Raw genomic sequence first — 12,581 nt, 5'->3', positions numbered from 1 at the left:
TGTGACGTTTGATTGTAATTAAATTTCCTCGATTGGACTTATACTTGGTATAGTAAGTATCTTAGGTGACATTGTAATATGATGGTACTATGATGCATTTAAAGTGGTACCTTCTATAGTACTTTATGATATTAATAATATTATGATACCACTTCCTGACGTTCGATTGGGCTCATATTTGATTATACCTGCGTATTTTTTATAACATTGCAATATTATGGTACCATGAAGCATATCAAGGGGTACCATAATGTAGTACCATATTACGATACCATTTCCTGGCGTTCGATTGGGCTTAAACTTTGTATGATACGTATGTTCGGTGACACTGTAATATGATGGTACTTTGATGCATATAAAGTGGTACCTTCTATAGTACCATATTATGATTGATTATACTTGCGTATTTTTGATGACATTGCAATATTATGGTACCATGAAGCATATCAAGAGGTACCATAATGTAGTACCATATTACGATACCATTTCCTGGGGTTCGATTGGGCTTAAACTTGGTATACTACGTATCTTCGATGACATTGTAATATGATGGTACTATGATGCATATAAAGTGGTACCTACCTATAGTATCATATGACGATACCATTTCCTGGCGTTCGATTTTGCTTAAATTTGGTATACTATGGATCTTCGGTGACATTGCAATATTATGAAGCATATCGAGTGGTACCATAATATAGTACAATATTATGATATCATTCCCTGGAGTTCGATTGGGCCAAAATTTGGTATACTTGCGTTTCGTTATAAAGATTTGTTTAATTTATAATAATTTTAATTTATTTTACGAATTTTAATTTATTGTACGATGTCGTGACAGCAACTTTTATGCCGAACTAATATATTATTAATTGTACCTGTGTCACTCTTTAAAATCTACCTAGGTCTATATTAATAACGTGGCAACAGAAGAAATTTGTTCTTATAGTATTTTTTTAGTCAATTAACATTTTTTATACTGCATTTTAATAAATTATTTCCATTATTATTAAACCTATATTTCATTACTAACGTTTCAGCATTAATAAATATCACTATCAATCGCCCTGTATATTATTAATTTTAAAGGTAATTAAAGTTATTTTCTTAGTTAACATAATAAAGTAGTGTGTAGTGTATTACTTATATTAAAAATGTATTTTGTGAGCATATGTTTTCTAATAATATACTTAAACTTAAAACTATTTTAAAAGCCAAACGAATAATTAATGTAAGGGTATCTGACAAGAAACGAAGAATAGAAAGAAATTATTATACACCAGAAAAAGAATGGGATGCCAATTAAAGACTTTTTGAATCTGGCAACTGTGAATCTTTAGCCGTGCTTCAAGGCCGTCGACGTGCCGTCGATCTAAAACCGAAAATTGAAAATTTCCAATTATATTCTGATTATGATATTGTCGCGCCATCTAGTATTTTATTTGTGCAATTTTAGCTCTTTCATTTCGAGTATTTTTCTGTTGCGTAGCTAGATATTCTGTGCTAATAGTGTCGACTTTTAAATGTATAACTAAATAGGTTATGAAATTATTTCATTGTATTAATGATAACGGTTCATTAATACAATGAATGATACGGTTCATTAATATTAGGATTTGGGTACATTATATTAATGAAATCTGTTCATTGTACCAATGAATGTGTTCTTCAAATTAATGAAGACTGTTCATTGATTTAATGAACTTAAAATTCATAGAGTTAATGAATTACTTTTCATTGTGCCAATGAAATCGTTCATCGGCTCAAAATTAATGATTTAAATCATTATATTAATGAACTTTTTAATTATATTTATGTCGACTTTTGGTTCAGTGAAATTCAGAATCAAAAAAATATTCGCCTATTGATACAATACTTAATCAAATTGTGTCTTTAGCTATTTCTACGTGTTCATACAGAATAGAAATATTTATGTACAAGACAATGTTTTGAAATAAAAAGTTTTGTAGAAAATTGTTTGTTTTACTTTAACAAACGAAATTTCAAAAAAATGTTTCGTTTGTGGCGCTTTTTTGTGCACACTCGTCCCCTATTTTTTATTTTGAAAGTTGGCAACTCTAGTTAAATTTAGTGTAAAATTTATCCGTGTGTATATCTGAAATTAATAGTATTCAACCATTTCTGAATGAACTATATAAATAACTGCATTAAGTTATTAGTTCGCATTCAGAAAGCCGCGCGAGCAAGTTTTGTAAATACATTCCTTGTTGCATAAGAGTATTTTAAGAGATCCGTAGCGATGGAATAATGTGTGTACTTTGCCAGCTTTTCATATTTTTTTTTCACGACTGCCCAAACAAAAACCTTTTTGTTCTTTGGGAGAAGAAAAAGCAATGTCGGTACTTAATTATAATATAAGCGATACCAATTAAACTGTTAGTTATGTAATCATAAAAAAATTCATTGTTGCCAACCATGGACATATTCGGCGCCGGGCTGACTAACCGACTAACTAAATTTAAATTTCGCGCTGGGGATTCAGGTGGTAGCTCTGCTGTAAAAAATGTCAAGTTACCACGTTTACTTATTTATTTTCTGACATTTTTATTCGTTTTGACACTTTAGTTTTGTATTACGAGTTTTTCGTTTAAATAAACAGTGTTGTGATACTTTAATCTTGAAAATGTTTGCTAGCTTACCTTGCAGTCGAACATTGTTTTTTTAGAACCTCTTTTAGTGCGAAATGTACAAGATAGCTTAATAGCCGTAAAAACTCATCGAAACTTTATTAGAATATTTTGATCGGGAAAGCGGTAGTAATGGCCCTTTATGTCCCTTAAGTGCTGTTAAGATGGCGAGTTTTGTTGATGTGAATAATAACTATTTATACAGGGTGAGTTTCCTACGATGTTCTCTATGGGTATCTCGGAAACTACTGGAGATACAGAGTCGGTTATAAATCATAACAGAATAAGAATACCATGCAATCTAAGTGAAATTAGTCAAAAAAGGTAAGAACTGGCTATAACTAAATTTAACTTTTCTAACAAGTCTTGAAAACTGTTCTCTAAAAAATGTAACATTCACCGGTCAACGTATCCTCGAAAATGTATGATCAAGAAAAGTTGAACCAATAATCTTACACGATTTTCTTCATTTGAAAAGATCATATTTACAATTTTTGTTTATTTTAATTTATAAAGTTTGGATGTGACAGCTTCACATTTATGAGAGCAAAGACGATTAACTTGTTTGCATGGCTAACTAAGTGAAATTATTTAAAAATGATAAGAATTGGCTATAACTCGATAATTTTTCGAAGAAAACATATTATAGCTTATATCGCCGAAAAGCTTAAAAAATGGCGCTTTTTATGAAGTCATGGCCAACTATGGTTTCCATTTAAAAAAACATATGTTTGTGTCATATGTCAAAAATGACAGGCTTTAGAAAAAAAAACGGAGGACACAATCTCATTAAGGATGTAATTATCTACAACTTTTATCTGAAAACTTTTTGTCTAAAATAGCTTATAATGGAATTAGGGACAATTTTTAAAATAGCCGAAATTTGTTTTTTTCGATATATCTAGTAAGCCATGAACTTTTTGAAAACTCTGAAAAGCGCATATTTATGACCCCACAAAACTGCAATTCTTTCCCCATTTAACCGACTCTCTATCTCCAGTAGTTTCCGGGATACCCATAGAGAACATCGTATGAAACTCACCCTGTATATTTATAATTAATAGTAATCTATAGTAATAATAGTATTTCCGAAAGTTTTTCGGTAAGTTTCTTGCAAAAAGCGTGGCAGTTTTTACTTTGTTTGCCAAAATTCAAAAAAATGGAGAAAATGCATCTAGAAAGTCTGCTCTTCAACAGATCTAGCCGATCTAGGATCTAGGTATAAGGTCGCGGTGATTAACTTCCTGTCTCCCATACAATCTAGAAGGTTGTATTCAACCATTTCTGAACGCACTATATAAAATTTTTAAGTTAAATCTGTCTGGACATATAGTATTGTTTATTTATGTTATTACTTGAACTTCAAAAAGCGCAAGTGTGTTTTATAAATAAGCTTCTGATTGCATAATTTCGGCTAAAGTATGTCACTAATAAGCTTTTTTTTTCTCTCTAAAAAATAACAAAACCTACCGAAAAAATCTTCCCAACTGTCATCCCTGCAGGTATCCCTCGCGTTCATGTTCACACTGATAAATCCACAACTAAAAACAACGCAAACGGAACAAAATAATATGGGTCACATTTCACAAGAAAAACCAACGGAAAAAATTAAAGACCGTCGATAATTGACCAAGGAAAAAAATAGTAAAAATACAAAGCGGAAAAACTATGCGTTTCCGTTCCTCCGCGCCGGATGTTGTGATTGTGCTCGCGATTTTTTGCGGCGCGCTGTTACGAACTGTTACGCGCGTGTTCGAACGTCAAACGCCAGCGACACACTGCGGCTAAATGCCGGCGTCGGATTGGGTGGAGGGTGCATGAGCGCAGCCGTGCGCCGGTTTTTACCTGTTTTTACCTGCCGGTGGGTGGACGAGTCGCGTGAACGGGGCTTTAGCGAGGGTGGTTTTAACGTATGGTCTGGGGTTTTGGACTAAATGGATGCATAGATAATCGGAAGAAAAGTAATGGTATTTTAATATAGAGATTAGCAAACTGTATCTGTGTGTACTACGGTTCAGAACTGGTAAATATCCCGGTACCAAAAGTACAGGGGAATATACAGGGTGGTCCGAACTGTATTCCGGAAACTTCGGTAGTGTTAAAAGTAAAATAAGTAAAAAAGTTCGTATAAATGATGGCCTAAAATCACAGAATATCTAGCTACGCAACAGAAGCCTCGTTACATGTATAAAATTGTAGGTAGCAAAAGGAGACAGGCTTTAAAAGCCTGTCTCCAAATCAGATATTTTGATGTGGTAGTTTCGCTACTACATAATAGAGGGCAATAAATTTAAAAGAAAACAGTTTTTTACAAACAAAATTTAAAAGAATTTTGTGCAGTGTTGCCATTGTGTAATTCATATCGTAATACTTCCTGATAAAGCCTACCTTCAAATTTGCTACATCTTTAAACATATTAAAATAGATCAGAGCTGATTTTTTCACTTTGCCATGTTAGTTGGAATTAAATCTTATGAGCTAAATTACAATCACTTCCTGACGTTTGATTGTATAATTGAATCCTGAATTTTCATTGTAATTCGGCGACAATATAATAAGTATTGTTCTACTATTATGATACCACTTCCTGACGTTCGATTGTGTTCATACCAAGTTCATATCGTATAATCGGGAAAAAACGGCGTTAGTCATGGCTATGAAATGAATATCGCTGTCATTTTATATGTAAATTTATATGGGAAATGTCATCGATCGTCCTTTTCCAGCCAACTGGACGCCGTTTTTTTCGGTATCATACGGTATTTGATATATGCTATTTTTCATGACATTACAATATTATGGTACCATGAAGCATATCAAGTGATACCATAATATAGTACCATGTATTACGATACATGGCGTTCGATTGGGCTTAAACTTGGTATACTATATCTTCAGTGACATTGTAATATCATGGTACCATGGAGCATATAAAGTGGTACCTTCTATAGTACCATACTTCTATAGTACCATATGCATTGATGACATAGCAATATTAGGTACATGGCGGCAATAGGGCTTAAACTTGGTATACTACGCATTTTCGGTGACATTGTAATATGATGGTACTATGATGCATATCAACTGGTACCATAATATAGTACCATATTATGTACATGGCGTTCGGTTGTGCTTAAATTTGGGATACTACGTATCTTCGGTGATATTGTAATATTATGGTACCATGGAGCATAATAAGAGGTACTATAATATAGTACCATATTACGATACCATTTCCTGGCGTTCGATTGGGCTTAAACTTGGTATACTACGTATCTTTGGTTACATTGTAATATGATGGTACTATGATGCATATAAAGTGGTACCTTAATATAGTCCCATATTTCAATACCATTTCCTGGCGTTCGATTGATCTCATATTTGATATATACTTGCATATTTTTGATGACATTGCATTATTATGGTACCATGAAGCATATCAACTGGTACCATAATATAGTACTATATTACGTACATGGCGTTCGATTGGGCTTAAACTTCATATTATTATATTATACTACGTATTTTCGGTGACATTGTAATATGATGGTACTATGATGCATATAAAGCGGTACCTTAATATAGCACCATATTACGATACCATTTCCTGGCGTTCGATTGGGCTTAAACTTGGTATACTACGTATCTTCGGTTACATTGTAATATGATTGTACTATGATATATATAAAGTGGTACCTTAATATAGTACCATATTACGATACCATTTCATGGCGTTCGATTGTTCTTAAATTTGGTATATTACGGATCTTCTGTGACATTGCAATATTATGGTACCTTAAAGCATATCAAGTGGTACCATAATATAGTACACTATTATGATATAATTTCCTGGAGTTCGATTGGGCCCAAATTTGGTATACTTGCGTTTCTTTATAAAGATTTCTTTAATTAATAATTTTAATTTATTTTACGAATTTTAATTTATTGTTCGATGTCGTGACAGCAACTTTTATGCCGAACTAATATATTATTAATTGTACCTGTGTCACTTTTTAAAATCTACCTAGATCTATATAAATAACGTGGCAAACGGAAGAAATTTGTTATTATAGTATATTTTAGTGAGTTAACACTTTTTGTACTGCATTTTAATAAATTATTTCCATTATTATTAAACTTATATTTCATTACTAACGTTCCAGCATTAATAAATATCACTATCATCGCCCTGTATATTATTAATTTTAAAGGTAATTAAAGGTATTTTCTTAGTTAACATTATAAGGTAGTGTATATTAAAAATGTATATGTTTTGTAATAATATACTTAAAACTATTTTAATAGCCAAAGGAATAATTAATATAAGTGTATCTGATAAGAAAAGAAGAATAGAAAGAAACACATACTGCATTATATACAATAAAAAGAATGGGATGCCAATTCAAGTCTTTTTGAATCTGGCAACTGTGCATATTTAGCCGAGCTATAAGGCCGTCGACGAGCCGTCGATTCAAAACCGAAAGTCCAAAATTTCTAATTATATTCTGATTATGATATTGTCGCGCCATCTAGTATTCTATTTGTGCAATTTTAGCTCTTTCATTTCGAGTATTTTTCTGTTGCGTAGCTAGATATTCTGTGCTAAAATGCTTAGTTTCGGAGATACAGGGTGTAGAAGTTTCATTTTAATTTCGATTTTTTCCAAATCATTTCTGAAGTAACGTCAATATTTGAATGAAAATTGGTGTCTGGGAGTTTTTTGACATGAGAAATTTGATTTTGATGTCAATATGAGTCCTACTGGTAGTGAGCGCCACCTACATGTGTTTTAACTATGGAGGGCTTTAACCCTTAACTGGTCCGGCGTCGTCTGACAGACTACGCCAAATAATTAACTCATTCTCATTAGTTACTGGGACCGCCCACACAATTGGCGTTCCAGCTAATCCTCCCCCTCTCGGTCAACTACTGATAGCCATATTTATGCCCAAACTGGATTAGTTTTTTAGAAGTTATGGCAGAAGTTACTTCAGCTGGATGACACTTCTTGTGGGAGAACTGGCAATGGTTGAAAACTTGACTACAAGCGATTTTCTAGGAATCTTCCTTACCGATAAATTATTGACAAGAGTGACAGATAAAACCTTGACGTTCTTTCAGTATTACAGTTCTTTTCTTTTTCTTTCTAAAGTGTGCGTTGAAAGGAGACAAAAACAATTTTTGGTGACCCATAATTTGTTAATCGAATACCACTTTTCTCCTTGCCGGGTCGTTGACGTTGACTTGTCGCCATTTTATTTCTTTTGTTTACAAGCTGCAGTTTGCTTTGCAAATTTAATACATAAATTATTTAGGCAAATATAGGTTTTTGATAAAACTTCTCGAACTAACGTGTAGGTAAGTGTTGATAAATAATTTTTTCATCTTAACATGCTCATTGTCATTCTCCTGATTTAGGTGACAGAAAAGGATCATCAAATCAAATTGAATTTTATATTTTTTCATCCCAGGACCGATAGTAAAATATATATTTTATGCATACCTTCCTAAATATCAACGAGATGAGCCATCGGAAGAAAGGGATCATAGTACAAAACAGAAAGGTGACCTTTTTTCTTTCCACTTAGGATATTGAAATTATATACTGTCGGCACTCGAGAAATATAGATAAACAAAGAACAACAAATATAAAGTATCCCAGAGGAAAAGAGAGGCAATACCTGTACTCTCTAGGATATTGAAATTATATAGTGTAGTCGTGTTTGGCACTCTGAGAAATATAGATAAACAAAGAACAACAGATATAAACTATCCCAGAGGAAAAGAGAGGCAATACCTGTACTCTCTCTGACATTTGTAAAAGTTACGGCAAAGTATTGTTGTAAATGTCATCTTTTCGATCGACCTGAAAACTTCGAGCAAAAAGATGACACTTTCAACAATACCCTGACAGATATCAGAGACGATACAGGTTTTTTCCTCTCTTTTCCCCTGGAATACTTTTAATTTATTATTCTTTGTTTATCTAGATTTCTCAGAGCACTATGAATGAATTCAGCTTGTATGTTAGAAATAATCGTCCAGTTGGCTTAAAAATGATGATCGAAGACATTTCCCATATAATTTTACTTTCAAAATTATGATATATATCTTCATTTCTAAGCCATCTATGACGCCATCATGGGCGCCGGACAGGGGGGGGCAAGAGGGGGCATTTGCCCCCTCCTGGATCACTGAAACAATAAAAATAAAAGCTGTCTTCTTACATCCATCTGTAAAAAAAATAATCATTATTATGAAATTGTTAGGTGTTACATGTAAAATAATAAAAAATGTGGTAATTATTGGGAAAACTGGAAATCGTCCGATTTTCACCAAAATTGGTATACACACTATTTTGAGGTCGTAGATTACGAATCTATTTTTTTTCTTGGCGTCTCTTACCGTTTTTCGAAAAACGGAAAATTATTTCAACATTGAATTTTTCTTTATTTCGGCCCTATAAAGTAATAATTTCACTATATTTTCATTATATTATAGTTTATCTAAAAGCCACACTTGATTGGGGATAGAAAAGTGTCCAACATTTTACTGAAAAACACTTTTCTTACAAAATAGCAAAGAAAATTGAGACCAGATGGAAGTTTGACATTTGATATATCCTTCTTTCTCTCTCCTATGTAATAAGAGAGACAAATTTATTCTAGACCTAATCTAGAAATTTGAAAATTTACAACGTTGCCATATCTTCTATTTTTTCGGGTGATTACGGAATTTAAATAAATTACCTATTATGAGATCAACAATAATTAAATATACACCAATATCCACAAAATTACGCGGAAAAGTTTTGATTGCATTGGTTTTAACTTCTTTGCGGAGGAGGTTAATCTTTTCTTAGTTAATCTAATAATATAACAACAAAAGATTAACACCCTCTGCATGGAAGTTGTAACCAATGCAATCAAAACTTTTTCGTGCAACTTCGTGGGTATAAATAGTCAGATCTCGTTGGTAAAATAGCAGTTATGGGAAGGAGCCGTTCTTCTGGCGACCGCCTTTCGTAATTCCAGAATGAGCGAAAAAAACACGCTAAATTTAGGTTTAACATTGGCAACGTTGCTTTAAATGCCAGAAAGACATAAACTTACTTCGGGTTTCTCTTATTACCGATTCTGAACCGTCCTAGAACTGTGATGTGTATGCGCAGAAGGAAATATGAAGACATTACTTCATTTGCGCATGCGCTGCAGAGTTCTTGGACGGTTCAGAATCGGTAATAACAAGAACCCGAACAAAGCCATAATCTAACATTTTCAGATTGTTTACAAATTTATTTTAACAAATTTTCCTCTATTATGCATAGAATTGGTTAAAAAAGTAACAGAAAAGAGCAAAAACATTATTGATTATTGAATACCTAACAAAATATGTGCTAGAAAACCTTAAACATATGAGAAATTAAGAAAAATTCGATATTGAAATTATTTTCCGTTTTTCTCAAAAACGGTAAGAGACCGCCAAGAAAAAAGATTCGTAACGTTCAAATTCGTAATCTACGACTTCAAAATAGGGTGTATACCAATTTTGGTGAAAATCGGATGATTTCCAGTTTTCCCAATAATTACCAAAAATGTCAATTTTTTATTCATTTTTACCTTGCCCCCCCCTAAATTTCATTCTTCCGGCGCCCATGGACGCCATAGTTTTCAGTTTTGTTATAATTAATTTTGTCTCTTGATCTACTTGTAACATTATTCTTTTAATTTTATTAATTTATTGTGGTGAAATTAATTTCTGTTGTATATTTGATATTGATATTAAACATATTTTTAAAAAATGGTGTATTTTTTGTGTTTTTATGTATGTCATAATTAAAAATAAATGAAGAATTAAAATTTTTTATTTTTTTAACTTCCCGCCATGCGTGACAATCTAGTCCATAGTTCCTACAAGCGAAATTGGGGGCGCTAGTAGCAGTAGACTTGTCAACAGTGTCAAATTTAAACGTCAATTTCACTTTCCAATATTTAGCAAGGCGCTCGCACTTCTTCTTGTGTATGTGTTTTATGAGTTACTTAAGCCGTAGTCTCTCAGACGACGCCGGACCGTTTGCCTAAGATTTTGTGTTTGACAAACTTTTGTGAAATATGGCCAGGCCTTCGAAAAGAGTGCGTTTACGAGACTCTAGTTATGAAGAAACTATTAAAATGATATGATGAGGACTGTGACAGTGACAATATGACAATCTGCCAGACAAATACGTTTGACAATGTCAAATATTCCAAGAGAAATATACTTTACAATTGGTAGAATACTTGCAATTCCTGTACAACCAGAACACGCCCACGGAGATATTCTTATCCCAGAGTTCTTATCCTAGTTAAAGACAATGTTATGTCCTAGTTTAATTATTTTTAATGCCTAGAATCACAGAATATCTAGCTACGCTATTGTACACATGTACACTAAACCTAGCTTGTCATACTAAATCGGGGACTTTTTTGACAAAAATTAAGTGTAAAATACCAGGGGTTGTATAAAAATAAATGTAATAATACGGGAGGTGCACAAAAAGTAATCCATGATTTCAGATGTGGTTTGGATATTCCATAAAAACAATGTGGTTAATTGGATCAAAATTTTCTAAAAAATAGAAACCGTGAATAGTTCTTAAGTTCTTAAATATAAATTATTTCCTTTAATTTTATTTGTTTTAGCATTTTTTATTTAAACTTAGTGAAGTATAATTTCCTGCTAACCAAATTTAAAAACTAAGGTTTTAGATTAATGGATATTTGAGTACACTTTAATCATAAAATGACTAATATACATTATTCATTTAAAAAATCACACAGAAACAATATATGAATGCACTCAATATTATCGATAAATAGCACTACCTACGAAAAATATAGTTTTATCTTATTTGGTTTCAACAAACAAAAAAAAAGTATGTGATCGATTATCTCTATCGCACAAAAGATATTGTGCAAACATGCGAATATTAAAACGGCTTATTAACGTGCTACGTAGCTAGGTGTGCACTAAATTACAAGTTTTCTACATTACCGAGAATTTCTGACAAATATAATTCTACTTATTTGTATTTTTTCAATGCATAACTCCGATAAACCTATTAGGTATTTTACGCAAAAAAAAGTCTCAATGACATATATGTATTATGTTGCAAATCAAAATAAAAATGAAACTTTTACACGCTGTATGATGAATGCAAACGAAGCATTTGAAGACATACATTTATACAAACTTTTTACTTATTGTAATCTGCAGAATATATCTAACTTCCCAAGGTTTCTCAATACAATTCGGACCACCCTGTATAAAAACTCTCGCCGATATGTACAGGGTGGATCAAGATCCGATATGATCAGGGTGGAGATAGACGAAAACTAATATCGGTGTCTGGAGCTCAATTTTCATCAAAAACATGATGGTGAATCTGTGCATTTTTAACAAATCGCTGTAACTTTTTTGCTATGGAAAATATTGTATTTCTATGAAAACATTTCCAAAGCACCTTTTTACGGGGAATTTAATAGTTTAAGTATAATTTTTTTAAAATTAATAATTTAAGAGTTATCAACAGAAAAATTGATTTTTTATTTGGGACACCCTCTATATTTTTAATTAACTGAAAAGAATTTAAAATTACCTTTCCAAAAATATAGCACACTTGATATTTTGTTATAATCCCCTTCGAAATACAGAATTTTTAAAAGTTCGCCACTTTTAACTAGTAGGCTTTGGACCCCTTATTGATGATATGCCCTCTTAATGGAACTCGAAAACATATTTTTCCATCTAGACGACGTATCGCCTCTGAACACTGAAGTTATCAGCAAATTTTTGCAGCCAATTTCAAGAATAATTGGATAACTAACCAAGATCCCAGCCGTTAGCCGTCGAGGCCGCCTGACTTAGTGCCCATGGATCTAATCCTTTGGGTAT

General features: G+C 32.5%; 1 protein-coding gene across 1 annotated transcript in view; it reads right to left on the bottom strand.

Moving 5' to 3' along the window:
* LOC115875224 (pleckstrin homology domain-containing family G member 2-like) overlaps nucleotides 1-4,413 on the bottom strand; it is a 178,196-nt gene extending 173,783 nt beyond the window's left edge. Inside the window, exon 1 of the mRNA XM_030890635.1 lies at nucleotides 4,119-4,413. Within this exon, the coding sequence (XP_030746495.1) occupies nucleotides 4,119-4,167 (49 nt within the window). The 5' untranslated portion in view covers nucleotides 4,168-4,413. The remainder of the gene's footprint in view (nucleotides 1-4,118) is intronic.
* Nucleotides 4,414-12,581: the final 8,168 nt, after the last annotated feature.

Source organism: Sitophilus oryzae, unplaced genomic scaffold (genome assembly GCF_002938485.1).
Source record: "Sitophilus oryzae breed Bouriz unplaced genomic scaffold, Soryzae_2.0 scaffold_1356_pilon_pilon, whole genome shotgun sequence".
NCBI classification, from domain to species: domain Eukaryota; kingdom Metazoa; phylum Arthropoda; class Insecta; order Coleoptera; family Curculionidae; genus Sitophilus; species Sitophilus oryzae.
The sequence above is the reverse complement of the archived record's forward strand: the minus strand, read 5'-3'. Positions and strand labels throughout refer to the sequence as shown.